The 27,600-nt window shown below is 41.0% G+C and overlaps 1 protein-coding gene and 2 long non-coding RNA genes across 3 annotated transcripts; 1 reads left to right on the top strand and 2 right to left on the bottom strand.

Annotated features, from left to right (window-relative positions):
* Positions 1-3,964: 3,964 nt before the first annotated feature.
* Positions 3,965-10,660, bottom strand: LOC118558959. The gene is made up of 3 exons (XR_004928565.1): positions 10,619-10,660; positions 9,914-10,015; positions 3,965-4,004 (listed from the first exon to the last, which is right to left on the bottom strand). It is a non-coding gene; the product is annotated as an uncharacterized LOC118558959 (long non-coding RNA).
* A 405-nt stretch (positions 10,661-11,065) lies between these two features.
* Positions 11,066-11,770, bottom strand: LOC118558960. The gene is made up of 3 exons (XR_004928566.1): positions 11,666-11,770; positions 11,524-11,586; positions 11,066-11,256 (listed from the first exon to the last, which is right to left on the bottom strand). It is a non-coding gene; the product is annotated as an uncharacterized LOC118558960 (long non-coding RNA).
* An 8,583-nt stretch (positions 11,771-20,353) lies between these two features.
* LOC118558970 (butyrophilin subfamily 2 member A2-like) lies at positions 20,354-27,167 on the top strand. The gene is made up of 6 exons (XM_036129573.1): positions 20,354-20,448; positions 21,891-21,976; positions 23,069-23,410; positions 25,981-26,268; positions 26,344-26,463; positions 26,611-27,167. The coding sequence occupies exons 1-6, from the start codon at positions 20,435-20,437 to the stop codon at positions 27,165-27,167; spliced, it is 1,407 nt and encodes a 468-aa protein (XP_035985466.1). The 5' UTR covers positions 20,354-20,434.
* Positions 27,168-27,600: the final 433 nt, after the last annotated feature.

Here is a 27,600-nt window from a genome sequence, read left to right on the forward strand (position 1 = left end):
ACTTGAGACCAGGACGGAACCCAGGAATTGAGAACTTGAAACCAGGACAGAGCACAAGAGCCGAAGACAGAGACCACAGCCGGCAAACCCCAGACTGTGGGCAGAGCTGGAACAGAGTCTCTAGCCGAGGGTGAGCAGGAACAGAGCTGAAGCAGAGTCTCTGGCTATGACTAAGCAGGAACAGAGCTGCAATAATGTCTCCGGCTGTGACTGAGCAAAACATAGCTGACAAAGGATTACTGGCTGAGACTGAGCAGGAGTTGAACACTACGGACCGGCCACGAGAACAGACTGAGGTGAGTACATATAGAGGTGACAACAGGTGGAAACAAATCAGACATAACTGCAGCCTGACAGGTGGAACCAATCAGGCTGCACAGGGAAGGGAGAGAGGCAGGGAGGCTCAGCATGCAGCCTACAAGCTGCATCCTGACAGTTTTAACACAAAGTCACGCCTTTTTTCTGGCCATTCTTGCATAAAGCCTATAGCTCTATGGAGTGCACAGCTTATTGTGGTCCTCTGGACAGGTCTTCCAGTCTCTACTTTGAAGCTGTGCAGCTCCTTCAGGGTTACCTTTGGTTTCTTTGCCCTCCTTGCCCAGTTTGTGAGTTCTGGTGGACAGCCCTTCTTTGGGAGGTTTGTTGTGGTACCGTGAACTTTCCACCTGAAGATAATGGATTGAATGGTGCTCCAGGGGAAAGGTATGAGAAAAAGTGTTTATACTGACAGATCATGTGACACTTGGATTACACACAGGTGGACTTAATTTATCAAACTATCGGACTGTTGAAGGTAATTGCTTCATAGGAAAGCGGTAGACACAAATACGGATGCCAATGGTGAATATTTTTTCAATGCATTGTACACACAGTAATATTATTTGCCGGTAAAATAACCTCACTTCCTGCCTCATGGTCCTGGGATAAAAAAAGCTCCACTTTCTTTAATTTACTGGGACCACTTTTCTATTTCAGCATGAAAAGAAAAAGGATACTTTAATAGCTGTTAAAACATTACCGGTCATACAGTTGTTTTTGACTAAACCTTCCTTTGAATTTTTGACTGTGGAAGAAAACCATTGTTTAATTGTTTGAAGACTTCTTAATATGTTATGATTTGGGTTTTTGTTTATTTTGCCTTTGGACTTTTTCTGGGGTCCGTTCTTCGTACGTTGCTTAAAACAGCCGAGATCAAATGAGACATCCAAGATGATTTCATCGGGCTAATCCTGATCCGGCTTATTGGGTTCTTTGAACACACCTGTTGTTTATGATTGGTATGGATGATTTGAGTTATCTGAGATAACTGCGCGTTCATGCGTTGGTTAAAAAAAGGGAAATGTATATGTAAATGTAGAAAGTAAACATTTTAACGACACTGAGAAGGCAAAATGTTGGAGGAACTGTGGGAATGTGTCTGCAGGACATTTTCATGTCCTCTTGGAATGTACTAAGATCGCTTCCTACTGGTCAGGAGTGATAAGAGAAATCAATACTAATATGGACTTAAATTTACGCTGTGATTTTGCTACAGTTTTCCTGGGTAGTTTACACCAATAGCTGAGGAAGTCCGATAGATATCTCCTGCTAATATTAATAGCAGGTGCAAAGAAAGCTATGCATGTGTATTTCTAAACTTACTAAAATAACAAAAATAAAGTATTAAAAAAATGACAGGTAACACCTCAAAGTCTGCTAAAGCCAGGAGAGAGGGCTGGCAAAAAGTAGCAGACACATTAAATGCATAAATACTGTCCATTGTAGATGTTTCTATCACTTTCTACAGTATGTATTTTTGCATTTTAATAATTTCTGATTTAATTTGTTCTTTTATGTCAGAGCCTCCACGGGACCCACTAGAACATGGGGACAAGTAAAAGTGAAATACAAGAATATTCTACAAAATGATAGTCTTTAATTATTATACTGTATTTTAAAAAGCCATTTTTTCCTCTTTTTCAAAGACACTTTTAAATGCACTCAAAAATAACTCTTTGGATGAACATAAAAAAAGTCACTCCTCCGTGTTGAATACTTAATGTGTGGTTCCAACAAATTAATTATGTAAAAAAACATATCTCTCTACATTTACACTGCCGCGCTGCGCTAAAGGATCCTGTCTATGTCGCAATGTGTGATTAATTTGAAAAGCTCTGTAAATTATTCTTGCACCTTCCGCGACAGGTTGCTGTCGTAAAAATGGACATAGCTACGGCAGACTTCCCTATCTCCCACGCTTATAAAGCTGCAATCTAATCCTCTTTACATGAAATAAGCTCGTGAGCAAACTCAAGTTTGCGCACGTGTTGCTATGACAGCAAGTCCAGGATGAGGTTCGAAGAACCGAACAATCCATGATCATGCCAAATCGTCAGCAATCAAATCCAGCTTACTGAGTTAGCGACGTACAAAGAATAGGCCCCTGGACTTCACTTATCAGCTTGTCACCTCTCAGCCACTACCTAATCAGCTCAGCCTCCCTCCAGCCACCACTCTACTCTAGATACATCCACCTGTTTTCTCTAATTAGTCAACTCAGTTCACCTGTGCACCTGTCTACATATACCTAAGTCAGCCAACTGTTCCCGGCCAGAACATCTCTCTTCTTCTCTGCTTGTCTCATCTGGTTTGATGTGCCCTGTCTCTACCAGATCTTGTGAGCTCAGCCAGTTGGACTCTTCTGATAAAGGTTGCCTGAGTCTACATGCAGCAGTTCTGCCTGATTCTCCGTGAGTTCCAGCTGCTTGCTCTGCCTGTTCTGGTGGTTCCCTGTTCTACATTGCCTGTTTGGATCTGTCGCTGTCGATCTTCTGGTCTCCTGTCCATCCATGCCTGCCTGCATCTCCTGCCACAATTAATCTGCCTTGTCTGGTTTTGTTTGCCAGCCTCATCTGCTATTTCTCATCATCTTTGCAATAAACCTTTTAAAAGTAATTCTGTGTCCAGCTAAATATCGGGTTCACCAGCAGTAATCATTACATTATAACCTACAGACATAACTCACACCCATTTTTGTTTGTTCCTAATTATTTTTGATATAGTCTGAAAACCCTTGTAAAAAACACTGAACAAAGCATTTTTTTTATTTATTATAATGGCATTACTGACAAAAATGCTGGAAGAAATAAAACTGCACAATATAAACACATTCATTACATATATTGTTTGGGGTTGAATTCAATACTTTGAAAGCATCGAGATTTAGAAATTATTCTCTTAATTTGCTTAGAACTATAGGAATCATATAACTCTAAATTTACTAACTGCATGTGTTTATTCTTTAAAAAGATCAAATGCTGAGTAAAGAATAGACTGGCTCTTGTTCTGATGAACAGCGTCCAATGGGAGCTCTACAAACTTCAGGCCCTAATAAAAGAAAAAAGAACAATTATCAGTGATGACTTCAGGGTTTTTAATGCATAGATCTGTCAGCTATTCATTGTGTAGATAAGTGTGACTTTGTGAAGTTAAGGTTATGACACTGTTTAACTGTATGAATAGAAATGATATAGAAGTGTTTTTTTTATTCAGCTGTCGCAGTGTTTATATTTTTCTATTCTGTTCCTTGTAGATGCTGCTGTAGTCTAAATGAGAAAACAAACATGTGGTTCCATTGTGTGGGTTTTAACTGACAAGATAATATTACTGCTCAGTGCTTTAGATGAATACATCTAAAAATATGCGTGCGAGCTGCTATGTTTTATCGAACATGGTACTACAATAATATCACAGTGGTTTCACCACAGAGCTGCTCAGACAAGTTAAAGTCACCATAGAATAGAAAAGTACCTTTCCGTCTTATTTGAACAGAAGCATACGTGTCTTTGTCTGGTCCATTTACAGCATCTCTACCTGACAATTTAAAGACACAGGAACTGAAAATGAAAATGTTTTTAACAGTTGCAAGTGAGAAGAAAAACACCAACCATTTGTCTTCCTCCGTTTGTTGACAGCAGCATATGTGGTGTTGTTTAGATCTGTGACTGTCTCATTTTTCAAGACTGCTATGAAATATAGAAAGAAAAGCTTTAGATTAATGTCAACATTGTATGTACTACAGGCATTCAGTTATGGTGACATAGAAAACCCAGTAAACCACCTCAAATATGTAATATGAGGAGACCAACATCTAATCTCTGGTATCACCGTCCTAAAGACCTATCCTCAACATCCTAAACAGAAATGAAGGCTGTTCACCATGTTGTCTGTTGCATCTCTTTTCATGAGGTGACATTTTAACATATTGAGGTTGGCAGATATGTAAGTGAAGAATGTTTCTGCATTTAAAAGGTGTTGGTGGACATAGACACATAGAGACATGTAAACCTTTGATCAAAATCTACTTTTAGGAGTAAATTTAGGAGTTTTGCTGCACTGTACTTTTTACATTTACTTGAGTAATGTTATTAACAATTATCACTGCTCTTAATGGAGTTGCAAGATTTCCACTGTGAGTAACTTCATTGAGTAAAGAACAGACTTCCTTTAACCAAAAATGCAATAGAGAGACACACCTGCAGTTTGTGTTAAAGTGAGACTTCTTGCCTGAAAACAAGCTTTGCTGTTTTAACATTATTTTCTGTCTGCTGAACTCATTGAGCCATTTGGAGGTCAAATTAATATACATCAGACAGTAGATGTTGTCACTGGAAGTACTTTGCACTGTCTAACATGTTGTATAACTGCTGTAGGTATTTGTTACATGTTTTACGTTGAAAAAATTTGGAAAAGTTCCGGCTGAATCTGTAATATTCCAAGTTTAGTTCTGGTTTATGTTGTTAGTTTTAGTTTTTCTCCTCTTTCCTGTCTTTGATTGTCTGGTTGTTTTTGAGTTCTGTCTTGCTGGATCCTCGTTTAGTTGGTGTAATGTTTTGGTTTACCTTGTTATTGTCATTACTTTTATGCTTAGCCTGTTTTAGTTACCTGGCCTTTGTCATTAGCTTTTATTTTAGCTCGTGTCTGTTTAGTCTTGTTTTCTACCTTAGGTTTTTTTGTCTATCAGTCAGTGTGCTCCTTTTATCACCTCCACCTGTTTTTGTTAATTAGTCCCGCCCTGCTCTCCTGTTCTGTCGCCTATTTAAGCCCGCCTTTGTTTTCTGTTGGTTGCCGGACTATCTCGTCTCTTCCCTATTCACAACCTCTCGGTAAGAGCCTTGCAGCCTCAGTTATTTTTTGTTTATCTCGTCTGTCTGCCAGTCTGTGCCCGAGCCGTTTTCTGCGCTCATGTCTCCTGAGTTTGTTTAGTTGCTGTCTGGTTCTGTTGGCCTGCCTGAAGACCGCCTTTTGTCCTTTGGATCCTGTTAATTAAAATTATTTTAGCATCAGCTCCATGTTCGGCTATCATTGGATTCATGGCAAGGCAAGGCAAGGCAAGGCAAATTTATTTATATAGCACAATTCAGTACAAGACAATACAAAGTGCTTTACATGATTAAGATATAGCAAAATAATAAAATGTAGATAGAAAATAGAATAAAAGCAAGTAGGGATAGAATGTAGTAACAAAAAAGAACATTAAAAACAGTAAAACTAGAACAGTCAAAGGCAATTTTAAACAGATGTGTTTTTAATCTTGATTTAAAAGAACTCAGGCTTTCCGTACTTTTACAATTTTCTGGAAGTTTGTTCCAGATAAGCGGAGCATAGGAACTAAATGCTGCTTCTCCATGTTTAGTTCTGGTTCTACGTATGCAGAGTAGGCTGGAGCCAGAAGACCTGAGTGGTCTGGAGGGTTGATACACTGATAACAAGTCTGTAATGTATTTAGGTGCTAAGCCATTTAGGGATTTATAGACTAACAGAAGGATTTTAAAGTCTATTCTCTGAGATACTGGGAGCCAGTGTAAGGACTTTAGAACTGGGGTTATGTGCTCTACTTTCTTAGTCTTAGTGAGGACGCGGGCAGCAGCGTTCTGGATCAGCTGCAGCTGTCTGATCCACTTTTTAGGAAGACCTGTGAAAACACCGTTGCAGTAATCAATTCGACTAAAAATAAACGCATGGATTAGTTTTTCCAGATCCTGCTGAGACATCAGTCCTTTAATCCTAGAAATGTTCTTCAGGTGATAGAAAGCTGACCTTGTAATTGTCTTTAGATGCTTTTGAAGGTTCAGGTCTGAGTCCATCACTACTCCCAGATTTCTGGCCTGATTGGTGGTTTTTAGCTGAAGCGACTGAAGCTGTGTGCTAACTTTTGATCTTTCCTCTATTGGTCCAAATATTATTTGATTATTATTATATAATATTATTCAACCATAGCTAATCATCACAGTATATTCCGGCCACCATGAATCCTATGCCAACACGTTCTCTCCGTTCCGGAGGAGCTATGCTTGCCCAGACCTGCGGTCCATTCACCTCTCGCAGTTCAAACAGTCACTCACCGGATTTCTCCTGTCGGTCCCCCTCACCGCCGTTCATTCCGGATCCGGACTTTTTTCTGGAGGTTGATGCAGAGGTGATCCAGGAGCTCCGTCCGGACCTATTTCTGGAGTCGATCCCGTTTCCTTCTCCTGCCGTTGAGGCGCATTAATCGCCGCTGGCATCGGCGGTCCCGTCTCGTCAGGAGAAATCGGTATCCCCGCCAAGCCCGCCATCTCGCCGCCGGAGGAGAAGACGGCGGCTTGTTGACGGCGGCTTGTTCCTGTTCAGCCGAACGGGGTCCTCCACTTCCCTGTCCGAATCCGCCCACAGCTCCTCCTAGTGGCGCTGCAGAAGCTGATTACAAAGCTTTGGAGGACAAGATAAGGACATTTGCTCCCCTCATTAAACCCCTCTGGGAGGCTCTCTTCAGCCATTATTCAGAGGAGCTGGAGCAGAAATTAAAAGAGGTTGAGGGACACTATAGGTCAGCCCTCCAGGCTTTCTACAGCCGACCTGTGTCTATCCCCGAGGGTCCGTCCGACGCCTCGGCTCCTGAGTCTGTCCCCGAGGGTCCGGCCGACGCCTCGGCTCCCGTCAAGCCCAACGAGGGGGTCCAGGAGGACCTGCCTCTGCCCAAGTCCAGAGAGGGGGTCCAGGAGGACCTGTCTCTGCCCAAGTCCCGAGAGGGGTTCCAGGAGGACCTACCTCTGCCCAAGTCCCGAGAAGGGGTCCAGGAAGACCTGCCTCCGCCCAAGTTCCGAGAGGGGTCCAGGAGGACCTGCTTCTTCTGGCCAGCGACAAATTGACCCAGGAGGGTCCGTCGCCAATCTGCGACGTAGGAACCCAGGAGGGTCCGTCGCCGACCTGCGACGTAGGAACCCAGGAGGGTCCGTCGCTGACCTGGGACGTGGGAACCCAGAGGGGTCCATTGCTGACCTGTGAGACGGGGACCAAGGTGGATCCCTCGTTCTTCGGGTGCCCTGGGCCTCAGAAGAGGGTTCTGCAACCATGGTCCCCTGGAGACTCTGAGCCCCTCGGCTTCGTTGTTAAACCCAGACCCCTTATTGCCCTCGTGGACAGCCAACTCTGGGAGAGACTGTATTGGATGTCGCTTTCTGAGACCCTCCAGAAGCTGGTCCTGAGACTTCTGGTTCCTAAGGGTCTGACTTTGCCTCCTGAAGCCTGTAGCCCGGGGCCTCCTGAAGCCTGTACCCGGGGCCCCCTGAAGCCTGTAGCCCGAGGCCTCCTGAAGCCTGTAGCCCGGGGCCTCCTGAAGCCTGTAGCCCTGGGCCTCCTGAAGCCTGTAGCCAGGTTCCCTCCTTAGCAGCCTGTAGCCAGGTTCCCTCCTTAGCAGCCTGTAGCCAGGCTCCCCCTTCAGTCGCCTGTAGCCAGGCTCCCTCTTCAGCCGCCTGTAGCCAGGCTCCTTTAGTTGCCTGTAGCCAGGCTCCTTCTTTATTCGCCTGTAGCCAGGCTACTTCTTTATTCGCCTGTAGCCAGGCTCCTTCTTTAGTCGCCTGTAGCCAGGCTCCCTCTTCAGTCGCCTGTAGCCAGGCTCCTTCTTTAGTCGCCTGTAGCCAGGCTCCCGCACCAGTCGCCAGGCACCCTCTTCCGTCGCCTGTAGCCAGGCTCCTGCACCAGTGGCCTGTAGCCAGGCTCCCGCACCAGTAGCCAGTAACCAGACGCCGCCGCCTGTAGCCAGTAACCAGGCGCCGCCTCCCTTAACCTGTAGTCCGGCGCCTCCCTTAACATGTAGTCTGGCGCCTCCCTTAGCCTGTAGACCGGCGCCTCCCTTAGCCTGTAGTTCGGCGCCTCCCTTAGCCTGCAGTCCGGCGCCTCCCTTAGCCTGCAGTCCGGCGCCTCCCTTAGCCTCTAGTCTGGCACTTCCTTTAGTCTGTAGTCTGGCACCCGGTTCTGTTTTCTCCCTTTTCAGGAGTCGGGGGCCGAGGGTCCTGCTCCGCCGATGGCCTCCTGTCACCCTGCTCCGCCGACGGCCTCCTGTCGCCCTACTCCACCGATGGCCTCCTGTCGCCCTACTCCACCGATGGCCTCCTGTCGCCCTGCTCCGCCGACGGCCTCCTGTCACCCTGCTCCACTGGCGGCCTCCTGAAATCCTGTCTCGCCTGGCCCGTCCGCCGGGTCGTCCGCCGGAGATCCTGTCTCGCCGGGGCCGTCCACCGGAGATCCTGTCTCGAACATCCTGATTCGCCTGGGTCGTCCGCCGGAGATCCTGTCTCGCCTGGGGCGTCCGCCGGAGATCCTGTCTCGCCTGGGGCGTCCGCCGGAGATCCTGTCTCGACTGGGCCGACCGCCGGGACGACCGGCAGAGGTCCTGACCCGCGTGGGCCGTCCGCCGGGACTACCGCCGGAGATCCTGGCTCGCCTGGGCCGTCCGCCGGTACGACCACCGGAGGTCCTGACTCGCCTGGGCCGTCCGCCGGGACGACCGCCGGAGAACCTGTCACGCCGGGGCCATCCTCCGGGACGTCCACCAGACTCTTGTTCTGGCTTAGACACTGTTAGTTATGATTCGCCCAATGTGGGTTGTTTTCTGTTTGGACTTTTTGGACTTTAACTGTTTTCTGTTTCAGACCCTGACCCTCCGACCTGGAACCCCCTCCTCCCGCCCGTGTTGATTTTTTTTATTGCTGTTGTGGACTTTCGTTGTTGGAGGGCATCTGGAATCCGCCCTTGAGGGGGGGGGGGCTCTGTAATATTCCAAGTTTAGTTCTGGTTTATGTTATTAGTTTTAGTTTTCCTCCTCTCTCCTGTCTTTGATTGTCTGGTTGTTTTTTAGTTCTGTCCTGTCTGGATCCTCGTTTAGTTGGTGTAATGTTTTGGTTTACCTTGTTATTGTCATTACTTTTATGCTTAGCCTGTTTTAGTTACCTGGCCTTTGTCATTAGCTTGTATTTCAGCTCGTGTCTGTTTAGTCCCTTTTTCTACCTTAGGTTTTTTTGTCTATCAGTCAGTGTGCTCCTTTTATCACCTCCACCTGTTTTTGTTATATATATATATATATATATATATATATATATATATATATATATATATATATATATATATATATATATATATATTTGTAGATATATAGATATAGATATTATATTTTTTTTTATTTAAGACAATTTTGTTGAGGTATCACTACTATCACTTGAGTACAGTTTTTGGCTCCTCTACACACCTCTGGTGATGCCCTCTGATGTGAACCTTTAGCATTTTTTAGTTAATGAAATATTGTAGTAAACAGTAAAATTACAACACAACGGCATGTAACTGAAGAGGTGCTGTAAGTTCGATCTTCTAGGCTCTTCCCTATGGTGAGTAAAAATAAACTTCTGATTTCATCTGGACCAGCTGAGTTATAAAGAAAGACACGTAAACCTGAGTTAAAAACAGACATCAACAGATTAAAAAGTCATTTTAATCACTGAAATTGCTGGAGAGATTTACATGAACAGCTATAATAGTTTTTATTTTTTTACACTTATTGTTGAGGAAATATGTAAATATGTGAAATCTAGGAATATGTGATGAGGTGATTTAGCAGTACCTTTGCGTTTCTTGAAGAAAATCAGTCCAATTATCAAGAAGAACACAAAACCAAGGGTGCACAGCAGAATGGTGATTACAGGCTGAGTCTCCTCATTAGATCCTGAAAAGATGATTTTATTAATTAGAAAACAAAATGAGGTAACGTGATAATTAGATAGTATCACTGTATAGCTATTTAGCTATTAGTAACCAACATCTTTTTTTATTTTAATGACATTTTTCTGTTGAGTAAAATAAATATAAAAGATCACTATTATGTATTTTTTGTAAAATCATAGAACTTGTTGAAATGTCAAGTTTCCAACATTGAGTAAATTCTTCACTTAGATGATGAGTAAGGAATCAATTTTTGTGAATAAATTCATGATATACATTTACATAGTATGTCCCAAATTAGGGGACAGAAGCATTTGGGAATGTTTAACAAAGTAATATCTACAAAGTAATACACATCTTAGGCTTACAACACTACTGTGTGCAGTAATTGATTTAAAAATATATAAAATATGTTAGAGCAATAAGGAAAAAAAGGTACATATTTATGTTTTTCATAATATCAACTCAGGCATCCTTACTTGAGTTAAGACAAGACTTCAAGTTATCCAATTCATTATTATTTAGAGCTATTGGTTATTTATATTATCAATATTATATTCTAAATATATTTTATCTGCTATGTTAAAAATAAACAAACAAAATTAACCTTTTCCTGGTCCACCAACAGCCAGCCAGCTTTCTGGAGAGTCCCCGATTCCTGAAATGCTACACTTGTAGAAACCTTCATCAGACTTGGAGACTTTCTGAAGGGTCAGGACATTTTCAGCACTTAATAATAAATGTTGGCCGTCTTTGAAGAAGTCTGTTATTTTTATCTGCTCATTGTTCTTGTTAACACAACAGAGAGTCACGTTAGATCCTTCCTCCACTGGTTGGGCAGGAATATCTAGGATCACAGAACCATCTGTGGAAAATTATGAGAATAGTAAAACAATAAATGTCAACATATTTATTAGGATGAGCTTAAAATAAAACACTTTATTTTATTTTAAACTTTTTTAAGTTATCATTGTTTAATCTGACCTGTAACAGAGATGTTAAGAGCTTGGCTCTGTTCTCCCTCATCATTTTCACACCAGTATTCTCCACTGTGTCTTTCAAAGGTATAATCAATTCTGCAGGATGGAGCTGGCATGCTGCAGTCCTCTGATTTATTTGTGGAACTCATTTCTTGCAGTTTTCTCACCACTTTCCATACATTCATGTCTTCGTTCCCCCCACAGCTTATGAAGAAAGACTCGTACTCAAAGAACTGAAGTTTGTTAGGAGAGATAATTGGAAAATCTATAATGGTAGAAGGAGATATAAATAAATTGATAAATGAAAATACAGATGGCAATCTGAATCTTTAAAAACAACAACGTTAATTCAATCCTATCGTATCAGCAGCTTGTGAGGGAGTTTAAATTATCTTAAGTTATTTATAAACTCTAACAGATTTCAGTTGGATTTCCTCTGCAGCAAACTGAAATACATCCAGCTATTTTTGTAGATCATCATAAAACTGTTAAAAATATGAATAAACTAATTTAAAAACAATTTCCAACCCACCGGGCTTCTGAGAAGTGCAACGCTGACCGGGTAATGTTGACACCAAGAGAAACTCAATCATCACTGCAGAGACATAATGACTGCTGTGAATCCAAATACATAATACACAAATATTACAAAAGAAATAGGAGAAACAACTTACAGATTTGGATACAGAGAGCTGTGACCTCCATGACTGACACTAAATGCTGACTGACAACTATCTCTCAGTCACACCAGGGTCATATGCAGAGCTTCCTCTTCCTGTCTGGGTTATCACAGATGTTTAAGATGGAGAAGGTACAAATGGACTGCAATGAATGCGATATTAGCGACATACAATTTACAAGTCTTTTAACCTAAAGACACATATTTGGAGTCTTGCTACTGTTCCTGAGATGGAACCTGAAGATAGTGTTCCCTTCTTTTCAGTTCTGAGCACTCTGAAAACAGCTCATCTGCCCTCTACAGTTATCTAAGTGTCAATTTAGTCAGACTATTTCATACCATGAAAAACAAGGCTGAAATAGAAACATTGCATGGTGAAAATTGGTGAACACTTTGTGTTTTTCTTATACCTATATGTCACTGATCATTTAACCTTTTAATATCTGCTTTTGCTTTAAATATGAAAAGGTTTATGTAATACCCTGTAGTTGGACACACAGTGTAATCCACAATATCACAGGTTAAACAAATTGATTCATGCAGACTGAATGTTTGTTATTGTTGTAGTTCCATATTTATTCACAACCACAAGCCCTATGCACGCTTCTTCTTTTGTTTTTTGTTTTATTGCGCTGATGCTGTTACTGCTGTTTAGAGAGAGTTAGAGCATGAGGCGTCAATGTAACTATTTACTAAGTGAAGACTGATTAATACTGTATTTTATCTTGAGTTATTGATCCTGCGAGATTATCTGCACCTTCAAGGAGGGTTTTTGGTTGCAGGACATCAAATGGTTGTTGTGTTTTGCTGAGTGAAAACCCTGGTTGGTTTTTTGTATGAGTTGATCATGATGGCGAGCCAGAGCCCAGACCTGAAGAATGTGGAGCCGGTTTCTGCCTTACATGCTTGGAGGGTGTGACGTCAGAGAGCAGCCTCATTGTGCATCTGGAGAAAGCACATCTATCACATCATACAGATAAGAAAACAAAATCACATTACCCGGGTAGATGAACACCTGATTACGGACAAGACAAGGACACTGACTTATCTGGACGGTTGACTTTACCGGACTAGTTTTGGGCCTATTTCATTTGCACTTTGAACAGTATTACTATTTTCTTTCCGAATTTGTGAACTGGTTCTGTTGTTGTTTATTAATGAGGTTGCTGATTGTAAATCTCAAGTTGATGACTGGGATTGATGACGAAATATAAATTCAGTCAGTTGCTGAACTATTTCAGTTGTTAAGTTAAAAAAATTTAAACTGTTGTCTGTGTCACATACTTCCTCCCTGGGATGAAACTATATCTTCTGACTTGGTGAAAGATACATGATGGTCATCTTAGCTCATGTGTAGTAGACAGTGTTAGATCTGTGTCACACTTAGGTGAGTATCAGTGTTAAAGAAGTCTTGTGATCTCTATACATAATTTTGGAGAAACATAGGATGATTAAGATAAATCTTCATTATGATGGTGCTTTTTTTGTTCTTCCTGCAATTGGCGGGTTGCCGGTTCAATCCCCTGCTCCGACCGTCTCAGTCATTGTGTCTTTGGGCAGGACACTTGACCCACATTGCCTGCTGGCCGTGGTCAGATGGCCTGGTGGCACTAATGTATGGCAGCCTCGCCTCTGTCTGTCTGCTCAAGGGCAGCTGTAGCTACTAACATAGCTCACCACCGTCAGGGTGTGAATGTGTGTGTGAATGGGTGAATGACTAAACTGTAGTGTGAAGCGCTTTGGAGGTCGTCAAGACTAGTTAAAAGCGCTGTACAAGTACAAACCATTTACCATTTATTGCCCTGTGCCTGTGTCTTCTTTGACCTGGAAGGGTCCAAGGGATCCAAGGCAGCCAGGAGCTCCATGCGCTACCCTTCAAAACCCAAGTCTACTTTGGCTGAACTGCTCAAACAGGCCTACTATTTTCACTCATGCCTGTTTATGACTTACCGTGAGCAGAGAAGGACTAGAGTAGCCAAATATTGTTCTGAAGGAAGAGTATGATTACTTCAAAGTAATATTTTAACCTGGAGATACTCAAATAGAAAGAAGATGAAAATAGAGAGGTTTGTCGACTAAAGCCCCATTTACACTACCCTTGTTAAACTGAGCCGAGCCGAGACCAGTCCGAGCTTGGATCAGTTAACCAAGCCGAGCCTCGTTCTGACGACCGTTTACATATCACACTATCCCGGTTCCTTGGTTGCTCCTCGCCTCCTAGTGACGATCTGCTGTACTGCTGCTCTCTGGGATTGAAGGCGGGACCGAGCAAATCAAAATGGCGGCGCCCGTAACATTCAGGATGTTATGGTTAGACAGAGTCGGCTTTTGGGACGTGGATAAGACAAACAAATGTCTAATAAGGATTTACAGACGCAGGAAACGACAGACACTGAGGTTCATCACGCTGCTAAGCAGAATCATCTCTGGAAATCGTGTGGCATGGTAAGGAAGCTAGTATTATTATGAATGTCTAAAATTTCTCTGAATGGAGTGTGAATCGGGACGTGCAGCCAGACACGCCGGAAAAACCGCGGACAGTCAGCTGACTGTAAGGGGATGACGCGGTCTGCTCATGCGCTCTTCGTCATCAGATAACCGGGATAAAAAAACAGTCCAAGACCTACTCAGAAACTGGTCTGCAGTTAGTGCGATCCGGTTATGTTTAGCATGGTCCAGTTCAGTCTGCTGACCGTTTACACACAAGAGTTATCTCGGTTACCGAGTTCGGACTGTTCTCGGCTCGGTTAAAAAAGTGTAGTGTAAACGGGCCTATAAATGAGCAAAGTTATTTGCTCCTCTGATCCTGTAGAAGTTGGAAAAGCTGTGAGTGTCTAAGAGCCTGGATGTTCAAATTAGGATTAGTGAAGTCTTCCTCTTAAAAGAGGGTCCTGAGGATGAGGCCGAGCTGTAAATAAATCACAACAGTGAATGTGAGGAATTGAGAATGGAAGCCTAGAGAGCAAGATGACAGAAGAGGAGGTGAATAAAGGCTTAGGGTTGTGACAAAAGAGCATGTTAGGGTGAGGAGATGGATGATGAGAGCCTGACCAGGCATAGAGAGACGAGGATGAATGATGACAGGAATGGGATAAGGAAATGATCGTGCCTGACAAGGCCTAGAGAGGGTGTGGATTGAGCTAGAGACTGCCTTAGAAATTTGAGGAACCAGGTAGCTGACATTGGGGCTCCTACAAGAGTGAGGAAGAGGGGGATGCAGGGCGAGCTGAGTCTGTGTAGTTTAAGTGTGAACTTAAACATGGCGAGAAAGGGGCAGAATGGGTGGTCTAAATGTGCAATTGAGATGAAACATTGGCCTTTATCTTTGGAATGTTTAAGGGAGATAGAGCTTGTGATCTGAAAAATCTAAATCTCTGGATGGATCAAACGTGTTATGAGGGGATGTAAATTTGCCTAGTATGAGGAACCCGTAAAAAGTGAGGTGAAAGACACTGGAAAGGAGAAATTAAAGGTAGGAGAAAAGAGGGTCAGAGCAAAGGGCCATGAGGAGGTTTTTAAGGATAGGAAGAGCGATTGGCTTTCGGGTATCAGGTTGCGACACTATATGATTAGAGATGCCTTTAAGAAGTACAGTAGTTTAACAGCATGATTTGAGAACAGGCTTGGAGAAGGCAGAGAAAGGTGACTTCTGGAGAATAAATTAATACCTGCTAAAACAACATTTAAACGAGAACTGGGAACAAAGGTTTATTGTGAGGGTGACAGAACTTGATGGTGTGCCAAGCAAAGGTTTAAGACCTCAGAGTGGAAAGGGATAAACCTGATTCCAAATGAAATTTTGTTGACAGAAGAAGCAAATTTAGAAATGGATTTAGCCCAGCTTCTGTCAGGATCTCGGCACTGAGGTCTGGTTTGATCACCTATACCACACACCTGTTTAACTCCGCCCTGTTTTCATTACCGCTCACCTGTTCCACTGGCTTAGGACAGTATATATTCACTTTCCAAACCAGACAGCAGTGCCAGATTATTTCAAGCCTTAGGTTAGATATTTTCCAGCGTTCTTACTCATACTGATTTCCTGATCCCGACTAGTTCCGTTTATCGACCACTGAGCCTGCCCGACCGCTGAAACCTGATTGCTGGATCCGTTCTTGCCTGACCTGACATCCGAGCCTGCCTGTCCTCTTTCACCCTGTTTGCCTGATTGTGTACCGTACCTTGGACCTGTGACCTGACCCCGTCTTGGATTATCCTCTGGCGCCTCTTCTGATTTCTGGTTCCATCGGTTTCTGATCCATACAGGTTCAGATCCTTAAGGAGAGGAACTGTACGGAGAGTGGGGAGTGATGGGCAGCGATGGCAGGAGATCTGGAATTTAAAGCAAGACAGAGCATAAGTGATTGAGTCTTAAGATTAAAGTTCTTAATCAATCACTTAATCTGGATGGCATTAACTTGGCCTCTGGTAATAAAGTTAAAAATGTTGGTGTTGTTTTCGACCAAGACATGTCATTTAAATCTCATATTAAACAGGTTTCCAGAGTTTCCTTTTTTCACCTCAGGAATATCGCCAAAATTAGAAACATTCTGTCCAGGAGTGATGCTGAAAAACTAGTCCATGCATTTGTTACTTCAAGGCTGGACTATTGTAATTCTTTACTATCAGGAAGTCCACAAAATGCAGTTCAAAGTCTTCAGCTGATCCAAAATGCTGCAGCAAGAGTTCTGATGAAAATCAACAAGAGGGATCATATTTCTCCAATTTTAGCTTCCCTTCATTGGCTTCCTGTTAAATCAAGAATAGAATTTAAAATTCTCCTTCTAACGTATAAAGCCCTTAATAATCAAGCTCCATCATATATCAGAGCTCTGATTACCCCGTATGTTCCTAACAGAGCACTTCGCTCTCAGACTGCAGGTCTGCTGGTGTTCCTAGAGTCTCTAAAAGTAGAATGGGAGGCAGATCCTTTAGCTATCAGGCTCCTCTCCTGTGGAACCAACTCCCAGTTTTGGTCCGTGAGGCAGACACCCTATCTATTTTTAAGACTAATCTTAAAACTTTCCTTTTTGACAAAGCTTATAGTTAGAGTGGCTCATACCCTGAGCTATCTCTATAGTTGTGCTGTGATAGGCCTAGGCTGCTGGAGGACATCAGGGTCTAATTTTCTCACTCTACTGATTTCTACTGTTCTTCAGTCTACTGTTCTTCAGTTTTGCATTATATTACAGAAAGTAATATAATGATCGTCATTTCAGCTTTTAACTTTTTGCTCTCTCTCTTTTTCTTCATAGTAGGTACACCTGGTCTGGCGTTCTGTTAACTGTGACATCATCCAGAGAAGACAGCTCACCCGCTATTACCATTTAATGTAGAACAGATTACTAGATCAATGTGTGCTTCTGTGCTTTTTTGTCTCTCTTGTTGTGTCTCTGCTCTGTCTTCTGTAACCCCAGTCGGTCGAGGCAGATGACCGTTCATACTGAGCCCGGTTCTGCCGGAGGTTTTCCTTCCCGTTAATGGGGAGTTTTTCTTCCCACTGTCGCTTCATGCTTGCTCAGTATGAGGGATTGCAGCAAAGCCATGTACAATGCAGACGACTCTCCCTGTGGCTCTACGGTTCCCCAGGAGTGAATGCTGCTTGTCGGGACTTTGATGCAATCAACTGGTTCCCTTATATAGGACATTTTTGACCAATCTGTATAATCTGACCCAATCTGTATAATATGATTGAACTTGATTTTGTAAAGTGCCTTGAGATGACATGTTTCATGATTTGGCGCTATATAAATAAATTGAATTGAATTGAATTGAAAATAATAATTTGGGACATGACGGGCAGATATTATGAAATTGTGAGTTGCCATGTGATGCAACAAAGATAAGGCATGACCGACATGGAAGATGAGAGGCCTTTGTTAATGGCATCAACTATAGCTGCATTATTACATATGGCTACATTATCGCGCTCTCTACCCCTGCATCATCGGAGCACGCATTGTGAAAAATGTGCCACTAGTGTCATAAAAATCTCGAAAAAAGAATATTAAAAAAACGTTAAATTAAATAAAGCATAGATGCACTTCTGTTTCCAGATTAAACACCAAGGGCAGCGGGCAATGGCAATGGGAATAATTTCATGGAAAGCTGACGATTCAGACTAGGGAAAGGATAGGGTCATATGTTTGGGAACCATGCTCCCTGAAATAGCCCCATGAAACCTTCGTATTGAGCTGTGTCTGTTAGTCCACAATGTCAGAAAAAAGGGGATTCTGTTCCAGTCGCTGAGGAGACTGCACTAGGAGGCTAGGTCAGAGCGACAGCCTTCGTCTAAAGCGACCTGGACGAGAAGTGACAGAACCAGCAGGCGGGTGATAAATGAATGGCCTTGGGGAATGATACTAATGGCAAAATTGAGGTGGCACAGGAGAGACACAAGTTGGCATTTGGAAAGAACTGGGGAAGAGAGAAAAGACTTTACAGATGCAAGCCAATTTGTCCTCGGGCAGCAAGGACAGCCTCAGAATAGAGAATGATAAGACGCTTACTCGAGCTGCTTGGCTGGACCTGCTGTTTTTTCCGCAGACAGGGGAACCCCAACTCGCTGAAACAACTGCTGTATTTTGAGAAGCAATAGGCTGGGGGAGAGGGAAGGGGGATAGATGAGGAGGAAATCGTCAAGAAGGTGGAGGATGGAAGAAATGCATGTTCAGAAGGATCAATTTGTTGAACAGACAGGGGCTGCCTCTACAGCCAAATGTAAGCCTTACTTAAAAATGGAGATCCCACTTGACACCAAGGAGGTTCCACTGAGAGGAATGAAGTGGCATAATTTTGAAAGTGATGTCCACTTTGGTGAGCCAAATGCCTCGTCACAATGTTTTGATAATCAAAATTGCGTGATCCACAGAAGGGTAGAAAAGGGAGAAGGTCCTGTGATGTAACACCTAGAAACCTTTATTTGGAGCAGCTGAGTGACTACCTCTGGTTTGCAAAGCGCAGGGTTGAGGTTAGAGCACACATGAGTGGAAGTAAGGGGTTGTAGGTGTGGCTATGAAAAAAATGAGACACTGGGAAAGGCCAGCAAGGAGGAAATCAATGAAGAGGCAATTTTGATGAAGTTGGAGAAGAAAAGCCAATTCAGAAATTAAAACAGTAGTGAAACAGTGATTGGAGATCAGTTTTTGGATCCTTGGCAGTTCCTGAAAGAGAAATGTGCAGTGAGCACCAATGGACTTTGGGTAAGCCTCCTTGTAAAGGTGGCAGACTTGGAGAATTGAACAGGTGGCAGAGGAACAAACATTTTTTTTAAATCATTATAGAAGAGGGAATTATTAAAAACTTGAATTTTTCTCCCTTGGTAGTCATGCGACTGGGAGATGGTAGGAAGGAGAGAGGGTTTCCAGGCAGGAAGACTGGAGGAGAAAGGATAGAAAGGGACAGAGAGTGCTCTAATGACCAACTGCCCCACATGAAAAACAAGATGTGGCTTGCATGAGCATGACGAGGATTTCTGTGTTAAGGATGGACCAGTCTAGACCGACACCTGATTGTGCTAGTGTGGTTACAGCTTTGGTGGCGAAAGCTTTATGATATTGATAAAACACGGAGCAGACATACTTAAGATGAAGGTGAGCAATGAGGGACAGATAGGTATGGATATCTATATGATGTCCCTGTTAACGCTGAAGGCAGACAGAAACTCGCCGGTACAAAGAGAGGCGGTGATCAGAGGATTTAAAGATGGCAGTAAAGCCCCTAGAAGAGGTAAGATACCTCAGGAGATGTTAGACTGAGAGAAACCACATTAATGAACCACATTAATGGTCGAAGGACACCAGACACCATGTCACTTCACTTTTCACTTGCATACCTATATCAGAGGCAGTATAAACTATCAGGATACATCTTCAGACTTCAGAAAAAAGTCCATTTTTTTTTTTTTTTTACTTTTTTGGAATGACCATGACCTGAATCACTGAGAATCTTCACCACCACAGATTTGATGTTGAAGTTAAGCTGAAGAGCAGGAGAGTCCGTGGATGGAGAGCCTTATCAGCAAAGTCTTGTGTAATGTGAGATTAGGATTTGCCACAGATTGGCTTGCACACAAGCACATGACAAGGTAATCATTGGATGAATGTGTGGCCGTGGTGAGTCTCCCAGTTTCAATTTATGTCTAAACTTTATTTTTGTAAAAAAAAAAGTACTGTGCTATAAAACTACTGAGGGAATGTTATATACTGTATCTGTTCCAAAAGTAACACCTTGTTATTACTCATCTCTGATTTTAAATAACTTTGCCACTGATTGTTTTATAACTTTTGAGCAGAATTTTGAACAATCTGCGTTTTATATATTTGGAACATTTCACTTCATCATGGGGCTCTAAATTGATTTAGATAAGTGTGAAAAGTATGGTTGTGTGGTCCTAAAGACGTTAATCTTTCCTATGAATAACCAACCTGTGAGGGGTTGAATATTAACCACAGAAGACATCCTTCCTGTTAAACTTTGAGCAGCTAAAGTTTTTGCTGTAAACACCACAATAAAACCATAAAACAACCAGCCTGTGTATCCTGGTATGAATTAACATAAAATTTTGCAGAAGATTTGGTTACACATAATTGTAAAATAACTTAAAATTATAAGAGGGGTAGCATGACTTTTGTTCAGATTTTATATATTTTACATATGTTATTTTAAAAAGATGTTTTATTAGTACAGGAAACAGGGAGAGAACATCCATATCGGAGTCTAAAGACTTTGACCTCATACCTCACAGAGAGAAGCGGTGACTACAATGCTGCTGAAGAGGTATGTTTAACATTTAGTCGTTTTAAAATGTTTGCTTTGTAACTTGCTATTATTTTATGTGCCATAGATTGTAATTTATGAGGAACAGGCTACATTTATGAGTAACAGCACACAATGTGTAATTAAAGAAAAACTTGAATGTGAGTTTTTTTGGCCACAGTCAGAAATGTTTCTTTCACTGGCAATAAAGCTTCAGTAGTCATTTTCTGATGACTTCTTGAGTCTCTCCAATCATCAAGGTTTTGGGTTTCTCATTTTTAATTTTCCTCAAAACATTTTTGATGTAAACCAGGGTTTTGAATACAATTTAGACATGTAAACCCTCAAATTGTAAAGCCTGAACTTGTAGCAAATTTGCCAAGACGTTCACCCTTTGAGGGATGACAAATGTCCCAGATGTGTATTAGAATATGCTTAGAGCCTTTTTTTTTTTACACAGTCATTTCTATGTACGGAGCCCAGGAGAGCTCACTTTAAGTGATATTTTTTTTTCAGGTCGCAATAATTTGTGAGCATGTTTTCATTTAATTGAGCACTCAAATTAATAAAACGTGATCCCGTTGTAGGCCTATTTATTCGAGCACATGTTTTAATTATCCGTGGGTGCGTTTTGGTAGATCGAGATCTCAAATATACTATAACGTGCTCATGTTTACATGTGTCAAGACAATATTGAGTGCAAGTTTAAGTAGATCATGTACACAATGTTCTATAACCATGTTCACTAAATAGTGCACTCGTTTAATAAATTGTGCCCTCGTTTTACTATGCTTGAAATGAGAGCTCAATTTAGTAAAATTAGCTCACACTATAGTAAAACGAGAGCACAATATAGTAAATTGTGCACACGATTTAGTAAAACAAGTGCACAATATAGTTAAACGAGAGCACAGTTTAGTAAAACAAGCGCACATTCTCTCAACATGCAAAACATTTTGCGATGACCCCGCTAGACCTCCGTATCTATGTCTATCCTGCTTTGCATTGTCTATTTGTCATATATGTGCTCAAGAGCAGGAATAAACCTGCTGATCAAATAATAAAGTGTGTTTCATTAACAAGCTGTGATTGGTAATATCAAATCTTATGGATCCTGGGAGGCTATGGTCAGTTTCTTTTCTTAATTTTAGTAATTGTCTTTACCCTGACTGAATGAGAAAAATGTAGACTAAAGTTGTCAAATACATTGTGGTAGTACTCTGGTAAGTTAATGCTTACCAGATTACCCAGTGTTGGAAGGCTTTCAAATTTTGTCATTAATTTGTTTGATCAGTTAAAACAAATAGGGTTTTGATTCCTCATTAGTTAGTATAGTTCCACATTTCAGTCATGTGTGTGTGTGTGTGTGTGTGTGTGTGTGTGTGTGTGTGTGTGTGTGTGTGTGTGTGTGTGTGTGTGTGTGTGGGTGTGTGTGTGTTTGTGTGTGTATGTGTGTGTTTCAGTTTTTGTCTCTCCAAGGTTCACAAGAAGGATAGTAAAGTCTTTGGACTCATTATCAGCCTACTTCTTCTGATGCACACCACTGAAGGTAACTTCTAAACTGGGCTAGACTTCAGACTTGGAATTGGGTTGCAATTAAGTTGCAAAGACTTCAGATTTTGTTAGAACTCTTAGTCTAGTACTCAAGCTTTACTAACAACCCTTGTCAGTCTTGTGTAATAAGGAGTAAAATATCTGGTACAATCTGGTACATACGTTGCAGACCAATGCTCTGACAGGTGATGGGCTGCAGAGCCATATTTCCCAATAAAATGTGTTTTGATTGTTTTACCAATCAAATTTACAGACTATTAAGGGTTTCATAAGTCCATGTGAGTTTCATAAGATTGGCCCCACTAGTGTCTCCTGAATTAAAATATATGTTGGCCGTTTCAGAACCAAAATAACAAGATAAAAGTAACTTACCTCAGACATCTCATTATCTTGCTGTATCATTACAAAGGCTCACCAAAATATAAGTTAAATTCATTGAGAAATTATGTTGTTGTTTTTTTTTCTAATTTTACCCTCATTTACTTATTGGTCTGTGCCTATTTCATGTTAAGATTTATAGGATTGCTTAATTGTTTAGGCTTAGTAAATAAGTATTTATTTTAGGTTATGTAAAACATAAAGCAAGAATAAAACCTAAACAATGAAATCATGATATAAACCCATGGTAAAACAAAAGTTTTTAATATTTTTTTCACAATAGCAAAGTAGCAGGGGCATGCTACACTTTTCCTCCTGAAATTGTGATGGGGTGCCACGCCCTATTGATAAGCCACCACTAAAACACCACATTTTATTAATAAAACTGGCACTAGAACAAAGTATTTTCTATAAAAATGTGACATTTGTTTACGTAATCAAAATTTGCCCCTGAAAAGAAGCCCTCTTCCAATTTAAGGCACAGATTGTTTAATTAAAGCTAACTGGTGCTGAAGCAAATCTTGATACATGAACCTGTATGTCTTCCCTTCAGTCTATAGGCTGTTGAAGCAGTAAGGCTGAAACTAGGGCAAAAATAAGCATGGTTATATGAAATATCAAGAAAATAGCTTTCCTCATAATAATTTGTCTCTTGATAACTCTATAGGAAGGCAAAGACATCCGGAAATAATGAATGCTCTTTTTTCAGGTCAGTCAGAGGAGACAGATTTGTCTCACACAATTAAAGCAATGACTTGTGACGATGTGGTTTTGCCATGTCATGTGTCACCTCCTGGAGACCATTCTCTGGCGTCAGTGGAGTGGGGGAGACCAGACCTGATGCCAAGATTTGTGTATGTTTGGTACAACCAGAAAGAATATTTATCCGACCAAAACACAGCCTACAGGGGAAGAACGTCACTGTTTCACGACAAACTGAAGGACGGAGATGTTTCGCTGAAACTCTCTAATGTGAGACACTCTGACAATGGAAAATACAGATGCTACAGTCCAAGAGATGAAACTGAATACTTTGTTAAGCTCCTTGTTGGTAAGTAAACCAACTCTGTATTTAATTGTTGTTTATATTTTTTTTGTAAGCAGGATTGATCAGAAGTCTAATTTAAAAACCACATGGGTCATACTTTGAGGTAGGTTTTTAACATAAATATCATCTTAGAGTCTGGTTTAAAATTCTACGAATCAAGACAAGAAGCATGGGAAAACTAACAAAGGTGGATTAATAAACTTGACTGAAAAACATTAAAACCAATACACTATTTTACACCAAAAAAGTGGGCCAGGACTTCAGAAAAATCATGAGGAGGTGATTATTTTGGTGACCTGAGGCAGTTTAGTCCATCAAAACATTATGCATTTCTGCTCTGTTATTCAGCCCATTTTGGTTGTAAAAACAGATGTTTTAGCTCACATAGCAGATCAATCCCTCCTGGTTTAGAATTTTGTGAAAATAAACAATGTATAGGCTGATCATAAAAAATTGTGACCGCAATGGAAGAGAATTGTGACTCCGATTTGGTCTGCCTCATTTAAATGAGTAAATTCCGTGTGCTGGCAGTTTCAGGTTGGCAACAGAAGAAAGAGGAAATTCCAAGCAACCATTTTACAAAATGCATGATGATGTAAAACTGTATGAGTAAACATTGTCAATTATTTGAGAAGACCAAAAAGTCTTAACCTTCATGACCTTCTGCTTTGATTCAGAAGATTTTAATGTAACTGTTTAAGAAAATACAGAATAACTGTAATGTTCTGTTCTGGTTTGTGTTTATTATTTGGTTAAGTAGCTCGTTTCTGCCTCTTGGTTTATTTCTGTTTTGGATTCTGGTTTAGTCTCTTTATTGGGTTAGTTATCTGGTCCCTGTATTAGTTCTGATTTTAGTTATGTGCTTTATTTTGTTCTGTTTCATCTAAGGCTTATTTTCTAGCCCCTTTCTGCGCCCTTAATCACTTCCACCTGGTTTTAGTTAATTAGTCCCTCCCTACTTACCTGTCCACCTGCTTATTTAAACCTCCTTCTGTTTTCTGTTTGTTGTCGGGACTTCGCTTATGCTTCACTCGTCATCTGTTCTCCCCTATGTGCATCTCCTGTTTTCGGTCCTGCTTTTGGTAAGAGCTCCCAGCACCTTGATCCTGCCTGTTAGTAAACCTGATCAGTTTGTTCTGCCCAGTTCTGTTCGCCTGTTCCCATCAAGAGTGTCTGGATGTCTGCTTTACACTTTTTTTTGAACCCTGTTCTGTTTGCCTGCCTTGTCCTCTCTCCTCGCCTGTCCTTCAATAAACACCTTAAAAGCATGAAGATTGTCTTTGGCTGAAAACCGGGTTCATCTCCTCACTAATCATTACAATAACAGAGAAAATCCATGCCTCTTTCATTCAGCTTCATTACATTTCTTTTCTAAAGAGAAAAATACAATCACACCCAAACTGAAGACAGAAATGTTCTCTTATTTACGCATAACACTCTGATCAGCTCTCAGTCCAAAGCAGACCAAGTGCAAAGTAGTTGAATTCATTAATTTCAGCAATTCAACATGAAAATCCAACAATGTGAATAAAGTCCAGAGCTCTGACAGCTCTGTCTTCTTTGAAAAAAATCACTTGAATAGTTGTGAACACTGTACACTAAAGAACGCTGTACACTGGAGCCACATTCACCCAATCACACTCACTAATGCGCACACATTTATACACCGTTACGCAGCTCGGTAGGCAATTTAAGGGGTCAAGTGCCTTGCCCAGGAGCACATTAGCACATGGCAAAAGGAGGCTGGAATCAAACCAATAACCTTCCGAATGCAAGACAACTACCAAACCCATCAAGCCACTGTCTATCAGAATTTATGCCCAGTTTAGTTTAAGGCTAAAGGTAACCAGACTCGTCCTACTAGTAAAATTCATGCAGAAGAAATGTATTAGATTATATTTTACAAGAAGGCACATTAATCAAATCAAAAACTTTAAGATAAGATAAGATAGTCTTTATTGATCTCACAATGGAGAAATTCACTCGTCACATCGGCTCATACAAGAAGGTGCAGAGTTTAGACCAAGTTCATTTGATACCATTTATACGAAGAAAGTTTTTTTTATTTAAAACGTTATATAAGTAATGTAGCTTATATACCATTTTGTATTTAGAGCTATTCATTAGTGATTTTTCTAATTAACGTGTTTTATAGGTCAAATTATGTATCCACTGAAGATAATGTTTTGAGAAGATCCTCCATTCTAGCTTAAGTGACATTTTCATGAGAACTAATGTTAAAATTCAGCAGACAGCTTGAAATTAGCAAGTAATCAGAGCATGCATTTTTGTGTGAGAATGTTGGTGAGCATCCACTTAAAGATAAGAAAGTTTCAATCCTTCTTCTGAATGCTCTTTAAGATCCCAGCTCTTTGTAACTGTCGACTCTACTCACAAATTGCAATTTCTTCCTGATGCTCAACAGAAGGTAAAATACTGATTGCTCAAAACTATTTTAAACTGTTTCTAAATTGTTCCGATAGGTGAGCACTGCAGTATTCCTATATATCGTGACTGTTAAACATTTAACAATAGATTTCCTCAAAATAATCTGCCTGTTCTCTGATTGTCAGGTTCAGTGTCACCACCTGGATTCAGTTTAGGAGGACTTGATAAAAGCAGCGGTGGAGTGATGCTGGACTGCAGCTCTGCAGGCTGGTTTCCAGAACCGGAAATCTTCTGGTTGGACGGGGAGGGAAGTATCATGTCTGCTGGAGCTGCAGAGAAAACCAGAAGTCCTGATGGTCTCTACACTGTCAGCAGCAGAGTGACTGTGGAGAAGAGACACAACAACAACATTACCTGCAGAGTCCAGCAGAAGGACATCAACCAGACCAGGGAGACACATTTTTATGTTCCAGGTAGAAAAATGTAAACACTTTTAGGTTCAAACACTTTAGTTATCGTGCTAACTTTTCTGTTCTGCTGGGATTCAGATGATTTCTTCATGGCCCAGTCTGGCTGCTCTGTTCACGTCACCTTCATTGTAATTTTTGTAATTATGCTTATTTTTGGATTCTTCCTTTTTATCTGGATAAAGAAACAAAATAAAAACAGTGAGTAAAATGTTTTTTATTCATCTGAGACGTTTTAGTATGAAGCTTATCATACAAAAGCTTTTAGCCAGTGTTCAGTATTTGTTTCACTGATCTGAACTGCACTGAAGCATAACTTTTATTTCATGTTGCTACTACTTTCTGCAGAGATGAAGAAGCTCGAGGAAAAAGTGAATGAAGAGCAGCAGCAGCTCATGAAAGAAGAGAAACAGAACTTGGCTGAGAAGAAGTCAAACCAGCAGCTCATGAATTTGGCTGGGAAAAAGTTAAACCTTGAGGAGGAGATAAAAAAGAGAAATGAGGATCAGAGAAGCATTGATCAGGAGATTGAAGTATTAATGAAGATGTCAGAGGAACTGAAGGAGCAGAAAAAACATCTCACTGATCAAAGAGAGGAGGCAGAGAAAATGGCTGAAGAGAATGACAAGAAGCTCAAGGCAGTTGTTGAGGAAGTAGAAAAGCAGAAGGAGTACAAGACAGAAAAGAAAGCACAAGGATACTTAAAACTAAAACAAATCATGACAGAGAGCAATGAGACACTGGAAAAGAGAAAGAAAAGTCATCAAAAAATGGAACTGATGACAGAGAAACTAATGAGTAGAACTTCTGATGAGGTCACCAAGCTGAAGGAGAGAAAACAGGAACTAGAGAAACATGTAGAGGAATTACAAAAACAGCTGAAAGAAGTGGAGACACAGATGTGATTTTAGAACCGTGCCAAAAAATAAATCAAGTTTGCATTTACTCTGCATCATCATGATGTGAGAAAAGTTTAAACATAAATGATTTACAACAGACTTTGGGACCTTTTTCTGATTCAAAGCACTAGCACAAGTTCAGAAGTAGTTTTAAATTTGATTAATTTAATCACTGAATAAAATGATTTAAAGCATTACACATGTTTTAAACACATTTTACAGGGCAAATTTGAAAACATGCACGGAATTGCCTTAAATATGAGTAAAATATCTAATTTGTCAGTGTAACATCTATTTTAAAGCTCTTTTAGCTAAATAAATGTTGATTAAAAGGCACAATACATATATTTGAATATAAATAAATGCCTAATAGCAACCATACTGAACTTTTTCAGTCTTTTCCATTGTCTTCATCTCTGTGTAGTTTTATCTTTTTTTT

This window comes from Fundulus heteroclitus, unplaced genomic scaffold (genome assembly GCF_011125445.2).
Source record: "Fundulus heteroclitus isolate FHET01 unplaced genomic scaffold, MU-UCD_Fhet_4.1 scaffold_186, whole genome shotgun sequence".
Classification (NCBI taxonomy): Eukaryota; Metazoa; Chordata; class Actinopteri; order Cyprinodontiformes; family Fundulidae; genus Fundulus; species Fundulus heteroclitus.

What these genes read in the sequence shown, in the direction of transcription:
- LOC118558970 (XM_036129573.1), top strand. An exon ending in TCTGATGCACACCACTGAAG is followed by an intron (nt 21,977 to 23,068) that starts GTAACTTCTAAA and finishes CTCTTTTTTCAG; the next exon opens with GTCAGTCAGAGGAGACAGAT. An exon ending in AAAGAAACAAAATAAAAACA is followed by an intron (nt 26,464 to 26,610) that starts GTGAGTAAAATG and finishes TACTTTCTGCAG; the next exon opens with AGATGAAGAAGCTCGAGGAA.